At 42.7% G+C, this 17,485-nt stretch overlaps 1 protein-coding gene across 3 annotated transcripts in view; it reads right to left on the reverse strand.

Moving 5' to 3' along the window:
• Nucleotides 1-16,679, reverse strand: part of LOC129819712 (MAP/microtubule affinity-regulating kinase 4-like) — a 57,422-nt gene extending 40,743 nt beyond the window's left edge. For 2 of the 3 annotated variants that reach the window (XM_055876255.1, XM_055876247.1), the window contains exons 1-3: nt 15,997-16,676; nt 7,896-8,093; nt 7,102-7,155 (exon numbers count right to left, since the gene is read on the reverse strand). In XM_055876255.1, the coding sequence (XP_055732230.1) occupies nt 7,102-7,155; nt 7,896-8,093; nt 15,997-16,047 (303 nt within the window). In that variant the 5' untranslated portion in view covers nt 16,048-16,676. Of the gene's footprint in view, nt 1-7,101; nt 7,156-7,895; nt 8,094-15,996 lie in introns of all 3 variants that reach the window. The other variant, XM_055876262.1, reaches the window with a different exon arrangement.
• Nucleotides 16,680-17,485: the final 806 nt, after the last annotated feature.

The following is a 17,485-nucleotide window of genomic DNA, read 5'->3' on the forward strand; positions in this document are numbered from 1 at the left end:
ACATAATGGCTGCTTTCACAACAACAACAACAAATCTCGTCCCAACGACTTAGTATCTAGTTCGAACCATTAAGTAAAATAAAATCACTCAAACGAGATACTAAGTCGTTCGAACTAGATACTAAGTTGTTTGAACAACGTATTATCTTGTTCAAACGACTTCATTGTTCTTTATTAGGTCTCATTTGTTATGCAGCACCAGTTGGGCTTGTCAGACCATTGCTGCAGCCATTTAAAGCGGGCGTGCTTTTGAATGCCAGAGCATGTAAGTGAGCCAACAAGATTTCATGGTTTTACCAATTTGACTTCAGATTCTGATGTTTATCCAGGTTTATCCAAACGACAAATATTGACTTTTGGAGCAACTTTGAAATTTGAAATTTGAAGAAACATGGAGAAACATGGATAAACATCAGAATCTGAAGTCAAATTGGTTAGAACGTGAGATCTACATACTTTGGCATTCAAAAGCAGCCCTATTAAAGAACTGTCGATGAATAATCATATCAATGGATGGAATCAGTGAATGAACGAGATACTAAGTCGAACGAGACACTAATTTATTTCGGACAAGATAATTCCAAGAGTCTACTTTTCTTTTTTTGCCTTGGGCTTCAGGGCTTCCATATAAATACTACAGTAAATCCACAAAAACAATAGAGTAAATACTACAGTATATTACAGTCTGCAAAAACACTACATTAATTCCTATAGTATACACTACATATTTATTTTACCACATTTATACTATAGTTAACTGTAAATACTAGAGTGTACTACAGTATACTACAGTAAATACTACAGTGAATACTACAGCAAAGTACACAAAAACAGTATACTATAGTATTTTGTCAAGTGGGCAGTCATGTACAGTGGACTCAAAGTATTGGGACTGACACATTTTTTGTTGTTTTGGCTCTGTACTCCAGCACTTTGGATTTCATATTATTCAATGAACATGAGGTTAAAGCGCAGACTGTCAGATTTAATTTGAGGGTGTTTTCATGAAATGCACTTTTTGTACAAAGTCCTCCCATTTTAGGGGACCAAAAGTATTGGGACAAATTCACTTATATATGTATTCAAATAGGAAAAAGATAAGTATTTGGTCACATATTTATACAACGCAATGACTACATTAAGCTTGAGACTCTACAAAATTGTTGGATGCATTTGCTGTTTGTTTTGGTTGTGTTTCAGTTTATTTGGTGCCCAATAGAAATGAATGGTAAATAATGTATTGTGTCATTTTGGAGTCCCTTTTATTGTAAATAAGAATATAATATGTTTCTAAACACTTCTACAAATAGTGTGGATGCTACCATGATTACATATAATCCTGAATGAATCGTGAATAATGATGAGTGAGAAAGTTAGAGACGTACAAATATCATACCCCCAAGACATGCTAACCTCTCACCATTTGAATAACAGGTGAGGTTAGCATTTTTGGGGGGTATGATATTTGTATGTATCATTTCAAATCCAAAGTCCTGGATTACAGAGCCAAACAACACTGTCACAATGCTTTTGGATCTCACTGTAATTATGCAGTCAACTCATCCACCTTCATCCTTCCATCTAGTCATCCAGTCATCTGGTCATCCAGTCATCTGGTCAGCCAGTCATCTGGTCAGCCAGTCATCGGCCCATCCAGTCAGCCAGTCATCCTTCCATCTAGTCATCCAGCCACCCAGTTACAACCAGTCAACTCGTCATCCTTTCAGTCAGTTATCCAGTCATCCAGTCCACAGCATCTGCCAAACAGTATCACGTCTTTCGAGACCGGCCAGGGACCGCTGTGCCTGCATCTGCTCTCTCACTCTCTCTTTCTCGAAACGGGAGACCATAGTAGCCACGCTCCACAAAAGCTATGATCCTGTTGCAGGTTTCCAGGTACTTCACTTTAGTAATTCAGTCATTGAATCAACTCACAATCAACTCACTCAAAGGGCCCCCTGCCTGCTTGTGTGAGGCTTATGGTGTTCCCACTCTGTGTAATGTCACTGGGTAAGGCAACTCAGTATAACAGATTATTGTGAAATAGACACAAATTGCTTATTGGAAATTTATGACAGGCACACAAAAAAGTATATTTTTTGTTGTGCAGTACACAATTTTGTATACAATGCATTTCAATCACAGATAAAGACAGTAGGTTACTTATGACAGAAGAAAAAATCTATACTTTTTTTTTATTTCACCATGTAGGCTAGTTGAGAACAAGTTCTCATTTGCAACTGCGACCTGGCCAAGATAAAGCAAAGCAGTTCAACACATACAACAACACAGAGTTACACATGGAATAAACAAACATACAGGCAATAATACAGTACAAAAGGTCTATATACAGTATGTGCAAATGAGGTAGGATAAGGGAGGTAAGGCAATAAATAGGCCATGGTGGCAAAGTAATTACAATATAGCAATTAAACACTGGAATGGTAGATGTGCAGAATATATATATATATATATATATATATATATATATATATATATATACAGTATACATACACTGTATATACAGTATATCACAAAAGTGAGTACACCCCTCACATTTTTGTAAATATTTGAGTATATCTTTTCATGTGACAACACTGAAGAAATGACACTTTGCTACAATGTAAAGTAGTGAGTGTACAGCTTGTATAACAGTGTAAATTTACTGTCCCCTCAAAATAACTCAACACACAGCCATTAATGTCTGAACCGCTGGCAACAAAAGTGAGTACACCCCTAAGTGAAAATGTCCAAATTGGGCCCAAAGTGTCAATATTTTGTGTGGCCACCATCATTTTTCAGCACTGCCTTAACCCTCTTGGGCATGGAGTTCACCAGAGCTTCACAGGTTGCCACTGGAGTCCTCTTCCACTCCTCAATGACGACATCACGGAGCTGGTGGATGTTAGAGACCTTGCACTCCTCCACCTTCCGTTTGAGGAGGCCCCACAGATGCTCAATAGGGTTTAGGTCTGGAGACATGCTTGGCCAGTCCATCACCTTTACCCTCCGCTTCATTACCAAGGCAGTGGTCGTCTCAGAGGTGTGTTTGTGGTCGTTATCATGTTGGAATACTGCCCTGCGGCCCAGTCTCCGAAGGGAGGGGATCATGCTCTGCTTCATTATGTCACAGTACATGTTGGCATTCATGGTTCCCTCAATGAATTGTAGCTCCCCAGTGCCGGCAGCACTCATGCAGCCCCAGACCATGACACTCCCACCACCATGCTTGACTGTAGGTAAGACACACTTGTCTTTGTACTCCTCACCTGGTTGCCGCCACACACGCTTGACACCATCTGAACCAAATAAGTTTATCTTGGACTCATCAGACCACAGGACATGGTTCCAGTAATCCATGTCCTTGGTCTGCCTGTCTTCAGCAAACTGTTTGCGGGCTTTGTTGTGCATCATCTTTAGAAGAGGCTTCCTTCTGGGACGACAGCCATGCAGACCAATTTGATGCAGTGTACGGCGTATGGTCTGAGCACTGACAGGCTGACCCCCCACCCCTTCAACCTCTGCAGCAATGCTGGCAGCACTCATACGTCTATTTCCCAAAGACAACCTCTGGATATGACGCTGAGCACGTGCACTCAACTTCTTTGGTCGACCATGGCGAGGCCTGTTCTGAGTGGAACCTGTCCAGTTAAACCGCTGTATGGTCTTGGCCACCGTGCTGCAGCTCAGTTTCAGGGTCTTGCCAATCTTCTTATAGCCCAGGCCATCTTTATGTGGAGCAACAATTATTTTTTTCAGATCCTCAGAGAGTTCTTTGCCATGAGGTGCCATGTTGAACTTCCAGTGACCAGTCAGTATGAGGGAGTGTGAGAGCGATGACACCAAATTTAACACACCTGCTCCCCATTCACTCCTGAGACCTTGTAACACTAACGAGTCACATGACACCGGGGAGGGAAAATGGCTAATTGGGCCCAATTTGGACATTTTCACTTAGGGGTGTACTCACTTTTGTTGCCAGTGGTTTAGACATTAATGGCTGTGTGTTGAGTTATTTTGAGGGGACAGCAAATTTACACTGTTATACAAGCTGTACACTCACTACTTTACATTGTAGCAAAGTGTCATTTCTTCAGTGTTGTCAGATGAAAAGATATACTCAAATATTTACAAAAATGTGAGGGGTGTACTCATTTTTGTGATATACTGTATAATGTCTTAGTCTGGCCCTGCATATTTGACACACTTTGCCACAGAATTGTTTGCAGGGCTACCAGTCCCTGATTAGGAAAAAAAAAGCAGTGGAATTGCCTTCAAGATCCAGATTTGAATTTGAGGGCCTTAGTGTTCTGAATATTCTTTATCATGTTTTATCAATATTCACCCTTGTACCTCCCCTTGTAACCCCTTTCCAGAAACCCATTCTCTCCTGCCAGTGGCGCCATGCCCCCATGACCCTCCCCATGCCTGTGCCCTTACAACAATTCTCCTGGGCAATCCACTTGATGGTGAGCGTCAAATACTTCTTCTCCCCACTGTATATATACACTGTATATGTAATTTCTTAGTCTGGCCCTGCATATTTGACACACTTTGCCACAGAATTGTTTGCAGGGCTACCAGTCCCTGATTAGGGGAAAAAAGCAGTGGAATTGCCTTCAAGATCCAGATTTGAATTTGAGGGCCTTAGTGTTCTGAATATTCTTTATCATGTTTTATCAATATTCACCCTTGTACCTCCCCTTGTAACCCCTTTCCAGAAACCCATTCTCTCCTGCCAGTGGCGCCATGCCCCCATGACCCTCCCCATGCCTGTGCCCTTACAACAATTCTCCTGGGCAATCCACTTGGTGGTGAGCGTCAAATACTTCTTCTCCCCACTGTATATATATATATGAATGTGCAAGTAGAGATACTGGGGTGCAAAGGAGAAAGATAAATAAATAAATACAGTATGCGGATGAGGTAGTTGGATGGGCTATTTACAGATGGGTTATGTACAGGTGCAGTGATCTGTGAGCTGCTCTGACAGCTGGTGCTTAAAGCTAGTGAGGGAGATATGAGTCTCCAGCTTCAGTGATTTTTGCAGCTCGTTCCAGTCATTGGCAGCATAGAACTGGAAGGAAAGGTGGCCAAAGGAATAATTGGCTTTGGGGGTGACCAGTGAGATATACCTGCTGGAGCGCGTGCTACGGGTGGGTGCTGCTATGGTGACCAGTGAGCTGAGATAAGGCGGGGCTTTACCTAGCAGAGACTTGTAGATGACCTGGAGCCAGTGGGTTTGGCGATGAGCATGAAGCGAGGGCCAGCCAACGAGAGCATACAGGTCGCAGTGGTGAGTAGTATATGGGGCTTTGGTGACAAAACGGATGGCACTCTGATAGACTGCATCCAATTTGTTGAGTAGAGTGTTGGAGGCCATTTTGTAAATGACATCGCCGAAGTCGAGGATCGGTAGGATGGTCAGTTTTACGAGGGTATGTTTGGCAGCATGAGTGAAGGATGCTTTTTTTGCGAAGTAGGAAGCCGATTCAAGATTTAATTTTGGATTGGAGATGCTTAATGTGAGTCTGGAAGGAGTTTTTACAGTCTAACCAGACACCTAGGTATTTGTAGTTATCCACATATTCTAAGTCAGAACCGTCCAGAATAGTGATGCTGGACGGCCGGGCAGGTGCGGGCAGCGATCGGTTGAAGAGCATGCATTTAATTTTACTTGCATTTAAGAGCAGTTGGAGGCCACGGAAGGAGAGTTGTATGGCATTGAAGCTCGTTTGGAGGTTAGTTAACACAGTATCCAAAGAAGGGCCAGAAGTACTGTATACAGAATGGTGTCGTCTGCGTAGAGTTGAATCAGAGAATCACCAGCAGCAAGAGCGACATCATTGATGTATACAGATAAGAGAATCGGCCCGAGAATTGAACCCTGTGGCACCCCCATAGAGACTGCCAGAGGTCCGGACAACAGGCCCTCCGATTTTTACACATTGAATTCTATCAGAGAAGTAGTTGGTGAACCAGGCGAGGCAATCATTTGAGAAACCAAGGCTGTTGAGTCTGCCGATAAGAATGTGGTGATTGACAGAGTCGAAAGCCTTGGCCAGGTCAATGAATACGGCTGCACAGTAATGTCTCTTATCGATGGCGGTTATGATATCGTTTAGGACCTTGAGCGAGGCTGAGGTGCACCCATGACCAGCTCTGACACCAGATTGCATAGCGGAGAAGGTACGGTGGGATTCGAAATGGTCGGTAATCTGTTTGTTAACTTGGCTTTCGAAGACCTTAGAAAGGCAGGGTAGGATAGAAATAGGTCTGTAGCAGTTTGGGTCTAGAGTGTCTCCCCCTTTGAAGAGGGGGATGACCGCGGCAGCTTTCCAATCTTTGGGAATCTCAGACGACACGAAAGAGAGGTTGAACAGTCTAGTGATAGGGGTTGCAATAATTTCAGCAGATAATTTTAGAAAGAGAGGGTCCAGATTGTCTAGCCCGGCTGATTTGTAGGGGTCCTGGTAGGAGAGAGTTTGGTCGGGAAGGATGGGTGGGCATATAACGTGAACATTTAGCAACCCAAAGGTTGTGTGTTTGAATCTGGATAACTTTAGAATTTGAACAAATTAGCTACTTTGCAACTCATTATTACTTTTGAGCTAATTTGCAACCACTTAGTATGTTAGCTAACCCTTCCCCTAACCCTAACCATAACCTTAACCCTTTAACCTAACTCCTAAACCTAACCCTTTAACTACTTAGCTAGCATGTTATCTAACCTTAACCCCTAACTCCTAAACCTAACCTTAATCTCTAACCCTAACCTTAACCCCTAGCCAAGCTAACGTTAGCCACCTAGCTAGCCTAGCTAACATAAAAAAAATGGAATTTGTGTAAATTACATGAATGTGTTATGAAGAAAGAAAATCATGTAATACACACTAAAAGGTGGACTTTTTTTGTGTGCCTGTCACAAATTTCAAATAAGTCATTTGTGTCTATTTCACATTAATCTGTGATAGTGTGTTGGGGTAAGGAGGGAGTTTATTATGCATTTATTAAGAGTTCATTAAGCGTTTATTAAGGTCATGTCCACTGTGACTGATAAAACACAGATTGTTAATAAAAGAGTAAATTGCCAAGACTCACCTTTTGTAGGCTGGTTGGATTCAACTGAGTTTTGTCAATTATTTTTATTGCAACCTGGAGGAGACGTGAGGAGAACTTTTTACAACATTTTACAAAAAAGGCATAATGAGAAGATGAAAACAACCCAGTAGTAAAACATAGCTTTCTCTAACAAGCTTCAAGTATGACAATGAATATCCCTATTCACATTCAGTATTTTCCTATCAGACGCCCCAGAACCAATGCCCCACTTCTTTAGTTCCCCATTCCAGGCAAGCCTATCCCTATTCCTCCCAACCCTCTATTTTAGCATTGCACCCATCTATACTCCAATCATTGACCCCAGGAAGACAAGGGGTCGCTTAGGCCAAAGCTAATGGGGATCCATCTGAATAAAGAAGAACCACAACTACAGATCCCCCTCCATCCACTTCCTACCCCCACCACTCACTCTACCCCTATCCCTGCCCAAGTCTCACCTCTCTACCCTATATCCCAAGCCCCCCCCCCACCCAATCACTAAAACAGCCCAATCCCAAATCAACCCCTAGACTTTACACCCTATGCCCCTGTGGAGATCTGAGAGAATTTGCTTGCTATAAACAATATGGTGAAGCTTCCAGCTATGCTGGATATAGTGGTCAATTTGGGATTGGGCCCCATGCATCCATCCATGCTCTAACTATAACCCACTACCATGAAAATGGACACTATTGCATCATATTTCTGCTTTCTAAGACCACTACCCTTCCTCTGCATCATATCCCTTACCCAACAACCCCCCACCCACCACCCTCCCCATGCCCCAGCCTCACCTCCTTGCCCGTCAGGATATGGCGGGCCAGCTTGACCTTGGCGAAGTTGCCCTTGCCGATGGTCTTAAGCAGACGGTAGTTGCCGATGTGCGGAGTCTCGTCAGAGCAGGAGGCGATGGAGTTCCTGCAGCGGGCGCCCAGTGAGCGGCTGGACAGGCTGGTGCCCTTGTCTGAGCGACTGGCGGCTAGTGACACATGCTGGGGGGGAGAGGAGAGAGGGGGTCACCACCAGCGCCCCCATTACCACTACCATGCAAAGCCTAGGAACTTCAAAACCCTTTTCAAAATAGCGTACCGACCCGAACCATACTTAGATTACGATCATTGCCTTCTCCAGTGTGGTTCCACCAACTATGGTAGATGCATAACAAGGCCAGCCCAGTACAGCTCGGCTCAGCCTAGTGGGGTGAAATGATGCAAGACCAACTCAGAGACCAATTGCTCTTTTACACTACTGTACCAACTGCTGACCTGAACCACACTACTGAGCTGGCTCGGATTAAAGGAATTTTATTTTCATATGGCCCCTTCCAGCAACTAACTATGGTGGATGTGTAACCAGGCCAGTACAGTTTGGCTTGGCTCAGCTCGGCATGGTGGTGTTTAAGGTACCACTGTACACTACTGGACTGGTCTGCCATTATAGCATGGTGGCTCTGGCTCTCTAATATGGCAAGATATTACTGAGAGTGAACTGATCTAACTAAGATAATGTCACATCAGTGTTTTCCCTAGATCTATTTGCTCATAGGCAGGGGGTTAAGGCCCTGAAAGCAACACCCAGGACTGCTGGTACACCCTAGTTCTTCACTGAAATTTTATTCAAATTTAGAATATTAGTTGATTTGGACATCATCATGCCTGGGTTGCGTTCAACGGGGCATAATGTTGTGGAATGTTCCACACTGTTTTCCTCCTGATCATGGCCCTAGTATAGCTTAGTGTATAGAAATTCATGAGAACATTAATTTCCAAATGAACATATGAATATGTCATGACAAATATTACGATTCATAGAATATCTTGTCTGATCTCTCTGATAACTGGGACAAAGGTACAACTGTATGAGGTGACTAGTCACATGAGCCCTACAACTACTGAGCTAGTTTTCATAAAACCAGGGTTTGAGCATTTGCTTTAGACTACGTGGAGTGCCATTTCGGGAGGGTTTGTCACGTTCCTGACCTGTTTTCTCTTGTTTTTGTATGTGTTTAGTTGGTCAGGGCGTGAGTTGGGGTGGGCATTCTATGTTATGTGTTTCTATGTTTAGGTTCATTGTCATTTAGCCTGATATGGTTCTCAATCAGGGACAGGTGTTTTACGTTTCCTCTGATTGAGAACCATATTAAGGTAGGTTGTTCACACTGTTTGTTTGTGGGTGGTTGTCTTCCGTGTCTGTGCACCACACGGGACTGTTTCGTTTGTTCGTTCGTTTGTGTAGTCTGTACCTGTTCATGCGTTCTTTGTGTATATGTAAGTTCGTTTGTTCAGGTCTGTTGACTTCGTTTATTATTTTGTAAATTCTCAAGTGTGTTTAGTTTTTGTCTTGTTTAATAAATATCATGTCGTATAACAACGCTGCGCTTTGGTCCAATCCCTACTCCTCCTCTTCGGACGAAGAGGAGGAGGACAACCGTTACAGGGTTTGCAGTTTTCTATTGGTTCCACTGCAAGAGGTAAGCTCAATCAAGCACAGCTAAAGTATTTTAAATAATTTCAAATAGAATTTGAACCCAGGTCTGGTATACATCGCATGCTGGTAGGTGCTCCATCCCAGAACCCAATAGCTTTCGACCTAGGTGCTGTGAAGATTCAGTCCAAAGTTTGAGTAATGGCTAATTTTCAGTTAGGTAGGCAGCAGAAAGATTTTTTTTTAAACGATGTGTTTTTTTACAGGAACATAGATAAATGTGTTTTAGTAGGATGCAGCTCCTTGTCATGTGACCAAACAGAGGGAATGAGATACCAGAGAAAGGACTGAGAGAAAAACAAAGAGAGCGAGAGAAACAAAGAGAGACAGGAAGGGAGAGAGAGAGCAACACAGAGAAAGAGAGAGAGAGAGACAGAGAACGAGAGAGAGAGAGAAAGCACATGCAGGTACAGTGGTCCCTGGCCGGTCTCGAGGCCTGAGGTGTAACTTCCATCCCCTCAGCATGTCCTCCTTCAGTCTGCCTTCCCCGCCATCCTTTCACAACCCCTTACTCAACAACCCCCGGAATGTTAAACAGGGAGTGCACCACTCTTAGGCTTCCCCTCCCACCCACCGCCCAACCTTTAAACCACCCATCCCACTACCCCGGTCCACTCCCCAGCCCTGCCTAGCCAATTCAACTCTGCTACCTAACTAATAAAATAAAGGCCATACAGAGTATTGTTCCCAACGTTTTTTCCTTTATTTCTTGTGCCCTCTCTCCTCGCCTCCTTCTCAAAACACATTGGAAGAGAAGATCAGAGGGGAGGGACCTTGGATCTTCTCCTCCAATGCGGTTTGAGGAAGTGAGGAGAGAGAAAGCAAGGAATCAAGGAAAGATCAAATGAGGAGGAGACTATGTACTGGATGCACACAGGACGAGGAACTTTAGAGTTAATCTTCTTAATGCCTTCGGAAAGTATTCAGACTCCTTGACTTTTTCCACATTTTGTTAGGTTACAGCCTTATAATGACAAACCAAAAACAGGTTTTTGGACATTTTAGCAAATTTATAAACAAAACAAATCTGAAATATGACATCTACATAAGTATTCAGACCCTTTACTCAGTACTTTGTTGAAGCACCTGTGGCAGCGATTACAGCCTTGAGTCTTCTTGGGGATGATGCAACAAGCTTGCCATACCTGTATTTTGGGAGTTTCTCCCATTCTTCTCTGCAGATCCTCTCAAGCTCTGTCAGGTTGGATGGGGAGTGTTGCTGCACAGCTAATTTCAGGTCTCTCCAGAGATGTTCGATCAGGTTTATGTCCGGGCTCTGGCTGGGCCAATCAAGAACATTCAGAGACTTGTCCCGAAGCCACTCCTGCATTGTCTTGGCTGTGTGCTTGGGGTTGTTGTCCTGTTGGAAGGTGAACCTTCGCCCCAGTCTGAGGTCCTGAGAGCTCTGGAGCAGGTTTTTATCAAGGATCTCTCTGTACTTCGTTCCATTCATCTTTTCCTCGGTCCTGACTAGTCTCCCAGTCCCTGCTGCTGAAAAACATCCCCACAGCATGATTCTGCCATCCCCATGCTTCAACGTAGGGATGGTGGCAGGTTTCCTCCAGGCATGACGCTTGGCATACAGGCCAAAGAGTTCAATATTGGTTTCATCAGACCAGACAATCTTGTTTCTCATGGTCTGAGAGTCTTTAGGTGCCTTTTGGCAAACTCTAGGTGGGCTGTCATGTGCCTTTTACTGAGGAGTGGCTTCCGTCTGGCCACTCTACCATAAAGGCTTGATTGATGGAGTGCTGCAGAGATGGTTGTCCTTCTGGAAGGTTCTCCCATCTCCGCAGAGCAACTCTAGAGCTCTATCTGAGTGACCATCGGGCTCTTCTCCCCCAACTGCTCAGCTTGGCCGGATGAACAGCTCTAGAAAGAGTCTTGGTGTTTCCAAACTTCTTCCATTTAAGAATGATGGAGGCCACTGTGTTCTTGGGGACCTTCAATGCTGCTGAAATGTTTTGGTAGCCTTCCCCAGATCGTTGCCTCGACACAATCCTGTCTTCGTGCTCTACGGACAATTCCTTCGACCACATGGCTTGGTTTTTGCTCTGGCATGCACTGTCAACTGTGGGACCTTATGCAGACAGGTGTGTGCCTTTCCAAATCATGTCCAATTAATTTAATTTACCACAGGAGAATTCCAATCAAGTTATAGAAACATCTCAAGGATGATCAATGGAAACAGGATGCACATCAGTTTAATTTCAAGTCTCATAGCAAAGGGTCTGAATACTTAAGTAAAGGTATTTCTGTTATTGTTTTTTTAATAAATTTGCTAAAATGTCAAAATACCTGTTTTCACTTTGTCATTATGGGGTATTGTGTGTAAATTGCTGAGGATGTGTTTTATTTAATCAATTTTGGAATACAGCTGTAACGTAACAAAATGTGGAAAAAGTCAAGGGGTATACTGTATATTTATACATTTGTACATTCCCACCTTTAATGCCTAAAATCTCTCTTGTCTAAGCTATGTTGAGATGACTATGAATGTGAACTTGACTCAAACAGGCTGTTGTTGAGTCAGGATCATTACGAGATGATTCTAAGACATTATAAAGGGGTCATACATGCTCATGACAAGCATTAGAATGGGATACTTTAAGTAAAGTGTTACCATGAGGTTTACTATTGGTACACAGTTCACCGTCCAACCCTAGCCTGGCCCACCGTCGTTCTTCCCTGCAGTCAACTCACCAAATCGCCGTCTAGTGGCCTCATGGGTGGAAAGTTATTAATATATTTCATAATTTCATAATTAAACCTTAAGGATCCACCCCTTATAAAAATTAAAAATATTGCTTAAAATTACATAAACAAATCTAACTGCCTGTAGCTCAAGACCTGAAGCAAGGATATTAATATTTTATTTATTTTATTTTATTTATTTTACCGTTATTTTACCAGGTAAGTTGACTGAGAACACGTTCTCATTTGCAGCAACGACCTGGGGAATAGTTACAGGGGAGAGGAGGGGGATGAATGAGCCAATTGTAAACTGGGGATTATTAGGTGACCATGATGGTTTGAGGGCCAGATTGGGAATTTAGCCAGGACACCGGGGTTAACACCCCTACGATAAGTGCCATGGGATCTTTAATGACCTCAGAGAGTCAGGACACCCGTTTAACGTCCCATCCGAAAGACAGCACCCTACACAGGGCAGTGTCCCCAATCACTGCCCTGGGGCATTGGGATATTTTTTAGACCAGAGGAAAGAGTGCCTCCTACTGGCCCTCCAACACCACTTCCAGCAGCATCTGGTCTCCCATCCAGGGACTGACCAGGACCAACCCTGCTTAGCTTCAGAAGCAAGCCAGTAGTGGTATGCAGGGTGGTATGCTGCTGGCTGATGATATATTTGATACCATTTGAAAGGAAACACTTTGAAGTTTGTGGAAATGTGAAATAAATGTAGGAGAATAACATATTAGATCGGGTAAAAGACAATACAAAGAAAAAACATGTGTTTTTTTTGTACCATCATCTTTGAAATGCAAGAGAAATGCCATAATGTATTATTCCAGCCCAGAGCAATTTAGATTTTTGCCACTAGATGGCAGCAATGTATGTGCAATGTTTTACTTGATCCAATGAACCATTGCATTTCTGTTCAAAACTGCCAAAATGTGCCTAATTGGTTTTTTAATACATATTCAAGTTCATAAATGTGCACTCTCCTCAAACAATAGCATGGTATTCTTTCACAGTAATAGCTACTGTAAATTGGACAATGCGGTTAGATTAACAAGAATGTAAGCTTTCTGCCAATATCAGATATGTCTATGTCCTGGGAAATGTTGTTGTTACTTACAACCTCATACTTATTGCATTAGCCTATGTTAGCTCCATCATACCCCACAGATCCTGTAGAGGTTAATAAAGATACTTAAAAAAAAATAGTTTTGTTATATTTAAAATGTCTATGATGTACAGTACCAGTCAAAAGTTTGGACACACCTACTCATTCAAGGGTTTTTCTTTATTTTTACTATTTTCTACATTGTAGAATAATAGTGAAGAGATCAAAACTATGAAATAACACATGTGAAATCATGTAGTAACCAAAAAAAGTGTTATATTTTATATTTCAGATTCTTCAAAGTAGCCACACTTTGCCTTGATGACACCTTTGCACACTCTTGGCATTAACTCAACCCGATGGTTTGGGATGAGTTGGACCGCAGAGTGAAGGAAAATCAGCCAACAAGTGCTCAGTATAGGTGGGAACTCCTTCCAGACTGTTGGAAAAGCATTCCAGGTGTTGCTGGTTGTCATCAAGGCAAAGGGTGGCTACTTTGAAGAATATAACATAGAAAATCTATTTTGATTTGCTTTAACACTTTTTTGGTTATTACTTGATTCCATATGTGTTATTTCATAGTTTTGATGTCTTTACTATTATTCTACAATGATTTGGGGGTGGGGGGGTTGTATAATTCCCCTGCCTCACCATTCCCAACTGGACTGAGATGAAGGAACATCAGAGGGGTGGTGATTGGTGAGAGTAGAGGAAGAGGGGATATGGAGTGTGCCCCAACTGGCACAATATTCCCTTTAAAGTGCACTACTTTTGAATAGGGAAAATCTGGTCAAAAGTAGTTAACTATTCTGAACAAAAATATAAACGCAACATGTAAAGTGTTGGTCCCATGTTTCATGAGCTGAAATAAAAGATCTCATAAGTTTGCCATTTGCATAAAAAGCTTCTCTCTCTCAAATGTTGTACACACGTTTTTTTTACATCCCTGTAAATGAGCATTTCTCCTTTGCCAAGATATTCCATCCACCTGGCAGGTGTGGCATATCAAGTAGCTGGATAAACAGCATGATCATTACACAGGTGCACCTTGTGCTGGGGACAATAAAAGGCCACTCTAAAATGTGCAGTTTTGTAACAAAGCACAATGCCACAGATGTCTCAAATTTTGAGTGAGCGTGGCATGCTGACTGCAGGAATGTCCACCAGAGCTGTTGCCAGAGAATGTAATGTTAATTTCTCTACCATAAGCCACCTCCAGCATCATTTTAGAGAATTTGGCAGTACGTCCAACCGGCCTCACTACACAGATCACGTGTAACCACGCCAGCCCAGGACCTCCACATCCGGCTTCTTCAGCTGAGGGATTGTCTGAGACCAGCCAACCATACAACTGATGAAACTGGGGAGTATTTCTGTCTGTAATAAAGCCCTTTTGTGAGGAAAAACTCATTTTCAGCAGGGGCGCAGCCATGGGTGGGCCTGGAAGGGCATAGGCCCACCCACTTGGAGCCAGGCCCACCCATGGCTGTGTCCCTGCTCAGTTATGTGAAATCCATAGATTAGGGCCTAATTTATGTATTTCAGTTGACTTATTTCCTTATGTGAACTGTAATTTAGTAAAATCATTGAAATTGTTGCATATTGCATTTATATTTTTGTTGAGTATATATAGTGAAGAAGCCCATTGGGCTCTGGTCAAAAGTAGTGCACTATATGGTGAATAGTGTGCCATTTGTAATGCGGTCATGGTCTCCACACAAAGATTTGGGCCTGGGAATAATAACAGATTGCTTCATCAGACAGGTCCTCGATAAACACACATCATTTCAGCAGAGAAATCACTATTTATGGAATCATATCTAAAGAGGAACCCCCAAAGTGCATATTAGGCTATGCATATTAGATAGGTTAGATCTAGGCCTTCATAGATAGATGGAGATACAAAAATAATGTATACACACACACACACACACACATACACCCTGTACATATCCATTGTTGCTTGTGCAGGCCCTACTGCTACTGGCTTACAGTGGATGCTGGAGCCTAGCAGATGGCGCTCCGCTGTTACACCCATAGCTCTGGATAGTACGCCGCTATACCCAGCAATGGATAGCATTTTGCACAACATTGAATGCAATAATCGAAAACAGTTATCTTAAAGACTTTTTATCGTTTTTATTATTCCGAATGGTTGTAGGTGCGACAGTATGCCAGTCATAACGAGGTTTCACCACACAAGGGGAATACATGGGCAATAAGTGACATCACTATCTATACAGCTATAATAAGAGGTGACGGTTCTTAGTATGAGCTTCTGCGCATATCCACGGAGTGTTGCCGTATGTGGATGGATTCATCCCGGGTTGTTTGCCTACAGCCACCAGCTCTTTTGCTGTTTAGACGTTCAAGGATACGGCCCATTTTGAGATAATCTGCTATGCTAAATTTCCACCCACTCTCATACCCAGGCTCCTTTTTTTAACAATCAAAATGCACACCATATAATAATTAGGCCTATGCATTACAATAAAATATGGTGATTGCAAAGCCCCATGTTATGAACTATATTTCTATACTCTACATAGGATGTATAATTTCTGCATAGACACTCAAATTATGGGGATAATTATTGCACTTACATGGTCCGTGCCCCTGTCGTTTCCAGACGGTAATGCAGAACGAGAAGACATTTTCCCTGAGTTTTTCCCGAATTACTGTATGTTTGCGCTTATATTTACAGGATCAGGCTCCACTAATAATAACATCCGACATTGGCAGTTCCGCAGCTGCGACCACGTCCCAATCAACCTGTTTATTCTCCAACCGGCGAAGCCGTGGTCGAGAGGAGACCTCTACCTGTCATGGCAGCAGCAGCCAACCGATATCTGGGGAGTCTTCAAGCAAGCTGCATTTCTCTGGCAAAATTCGCTCAATTCGGTAATTTTGCACCAAAAGCAACGCAAACCCACGACTTAACGTCAATTATGGACTGAAACTGTGTGATTTTGGCCAAAACCCAATGTTTCTGCGGCGACTTTCCGCCCCCTGCCTCATTTCGGCATATAAAACAAATATACGGCTTTGGGAGGAGCTTCTCCGTTAATCAATAGGCTACTGTTTTATCTATCAATTCCCCATCGCTTTCTAGCATGCAACCGACGACGATTGCATTAATCCGCGGGAAAACAGAGGGTATCTTGCATGAAAAACACCGAATTGTTCATAACCCGATAGTCCTGATGGCTGCGATGCGCCACTTCTCGCGTCAGAGACGCTGACTGACACATCCACCGACCGAAAACGCACCCACGAGCGTAAAGTTGAGCGTAAAATAAACCTACCCAAAACGGAAGATGGAAAGTCTGTGTTTAAATCACTGACGCATTTTCAATATTTCTTATACACAGTAGTGGTTAGCTATAGCCTAAATCCGTATTTAGATAGATAAACAAACAACCCACCCCACCCCGCCACGCTTTCCAATTCACCCATCAATTTTTATACTTTTCTCTCATCCAAAGACAGCACTCCAGAGCTGGGACACAAATTGGGATTCTTGTAGGCTACAGAAAGACCAATATACGTCCAAATCGAATGAAATCGGTAGCCTGGTTAATTTTCTTATGATATGAAGATTCATGTGAATAAATTATTCCAAAAAGGTTTAGTTAATTGGACAGACAGCATTGTAGACTTGAACTAGGCTAGTTACAACTGTGTAGCTGCAGATCAAATGCAGATACAACTGTGTAGCTGCAGAACTAAGCCTTATGTGTAGCCTATAGCCTGATATTAAACAATAGTTTTACAGTGTATAATTGAACAGTGAGGAGATTCGAATGTTTTCACATCTAAATCATATAAAGAAAACATATGTTATGTGTTATACCATCAAGTCTATCACAGTTGTGGAACAATGTGTAAGTACACGATTATAAGAGTCAAGCTGCCTATGTAAGAGCAATTTTGATATTTTAATTTGTGCACTCATGCACTAGCGGAGTAGGCTAACTATTCAGTATTTAATGTTGTGATTTAGGGGGCTGAGTGGGGGTGCAGTGGGGCATGTTCAGCTGTCCCAGAGTAGGATAGGATCTAACAGTTAACCCTCTCCCAGTCAAAGAGTTG

This window comes from Salvelinus fontinalis, chromosome 2 (assembly GCF_029448725.1).
Source record: "Salvelinus fontinalis isolate EN_2023a chromosome 2, ASM2944872v1, whole genome shotgun sequence".
Lineage (NCBI taxonomy): Eukaryota > Metazoa > Chordata > Actinopteri > Salmoniformes > Salmonidae > Salvelinus > Salvelinus fontinalis.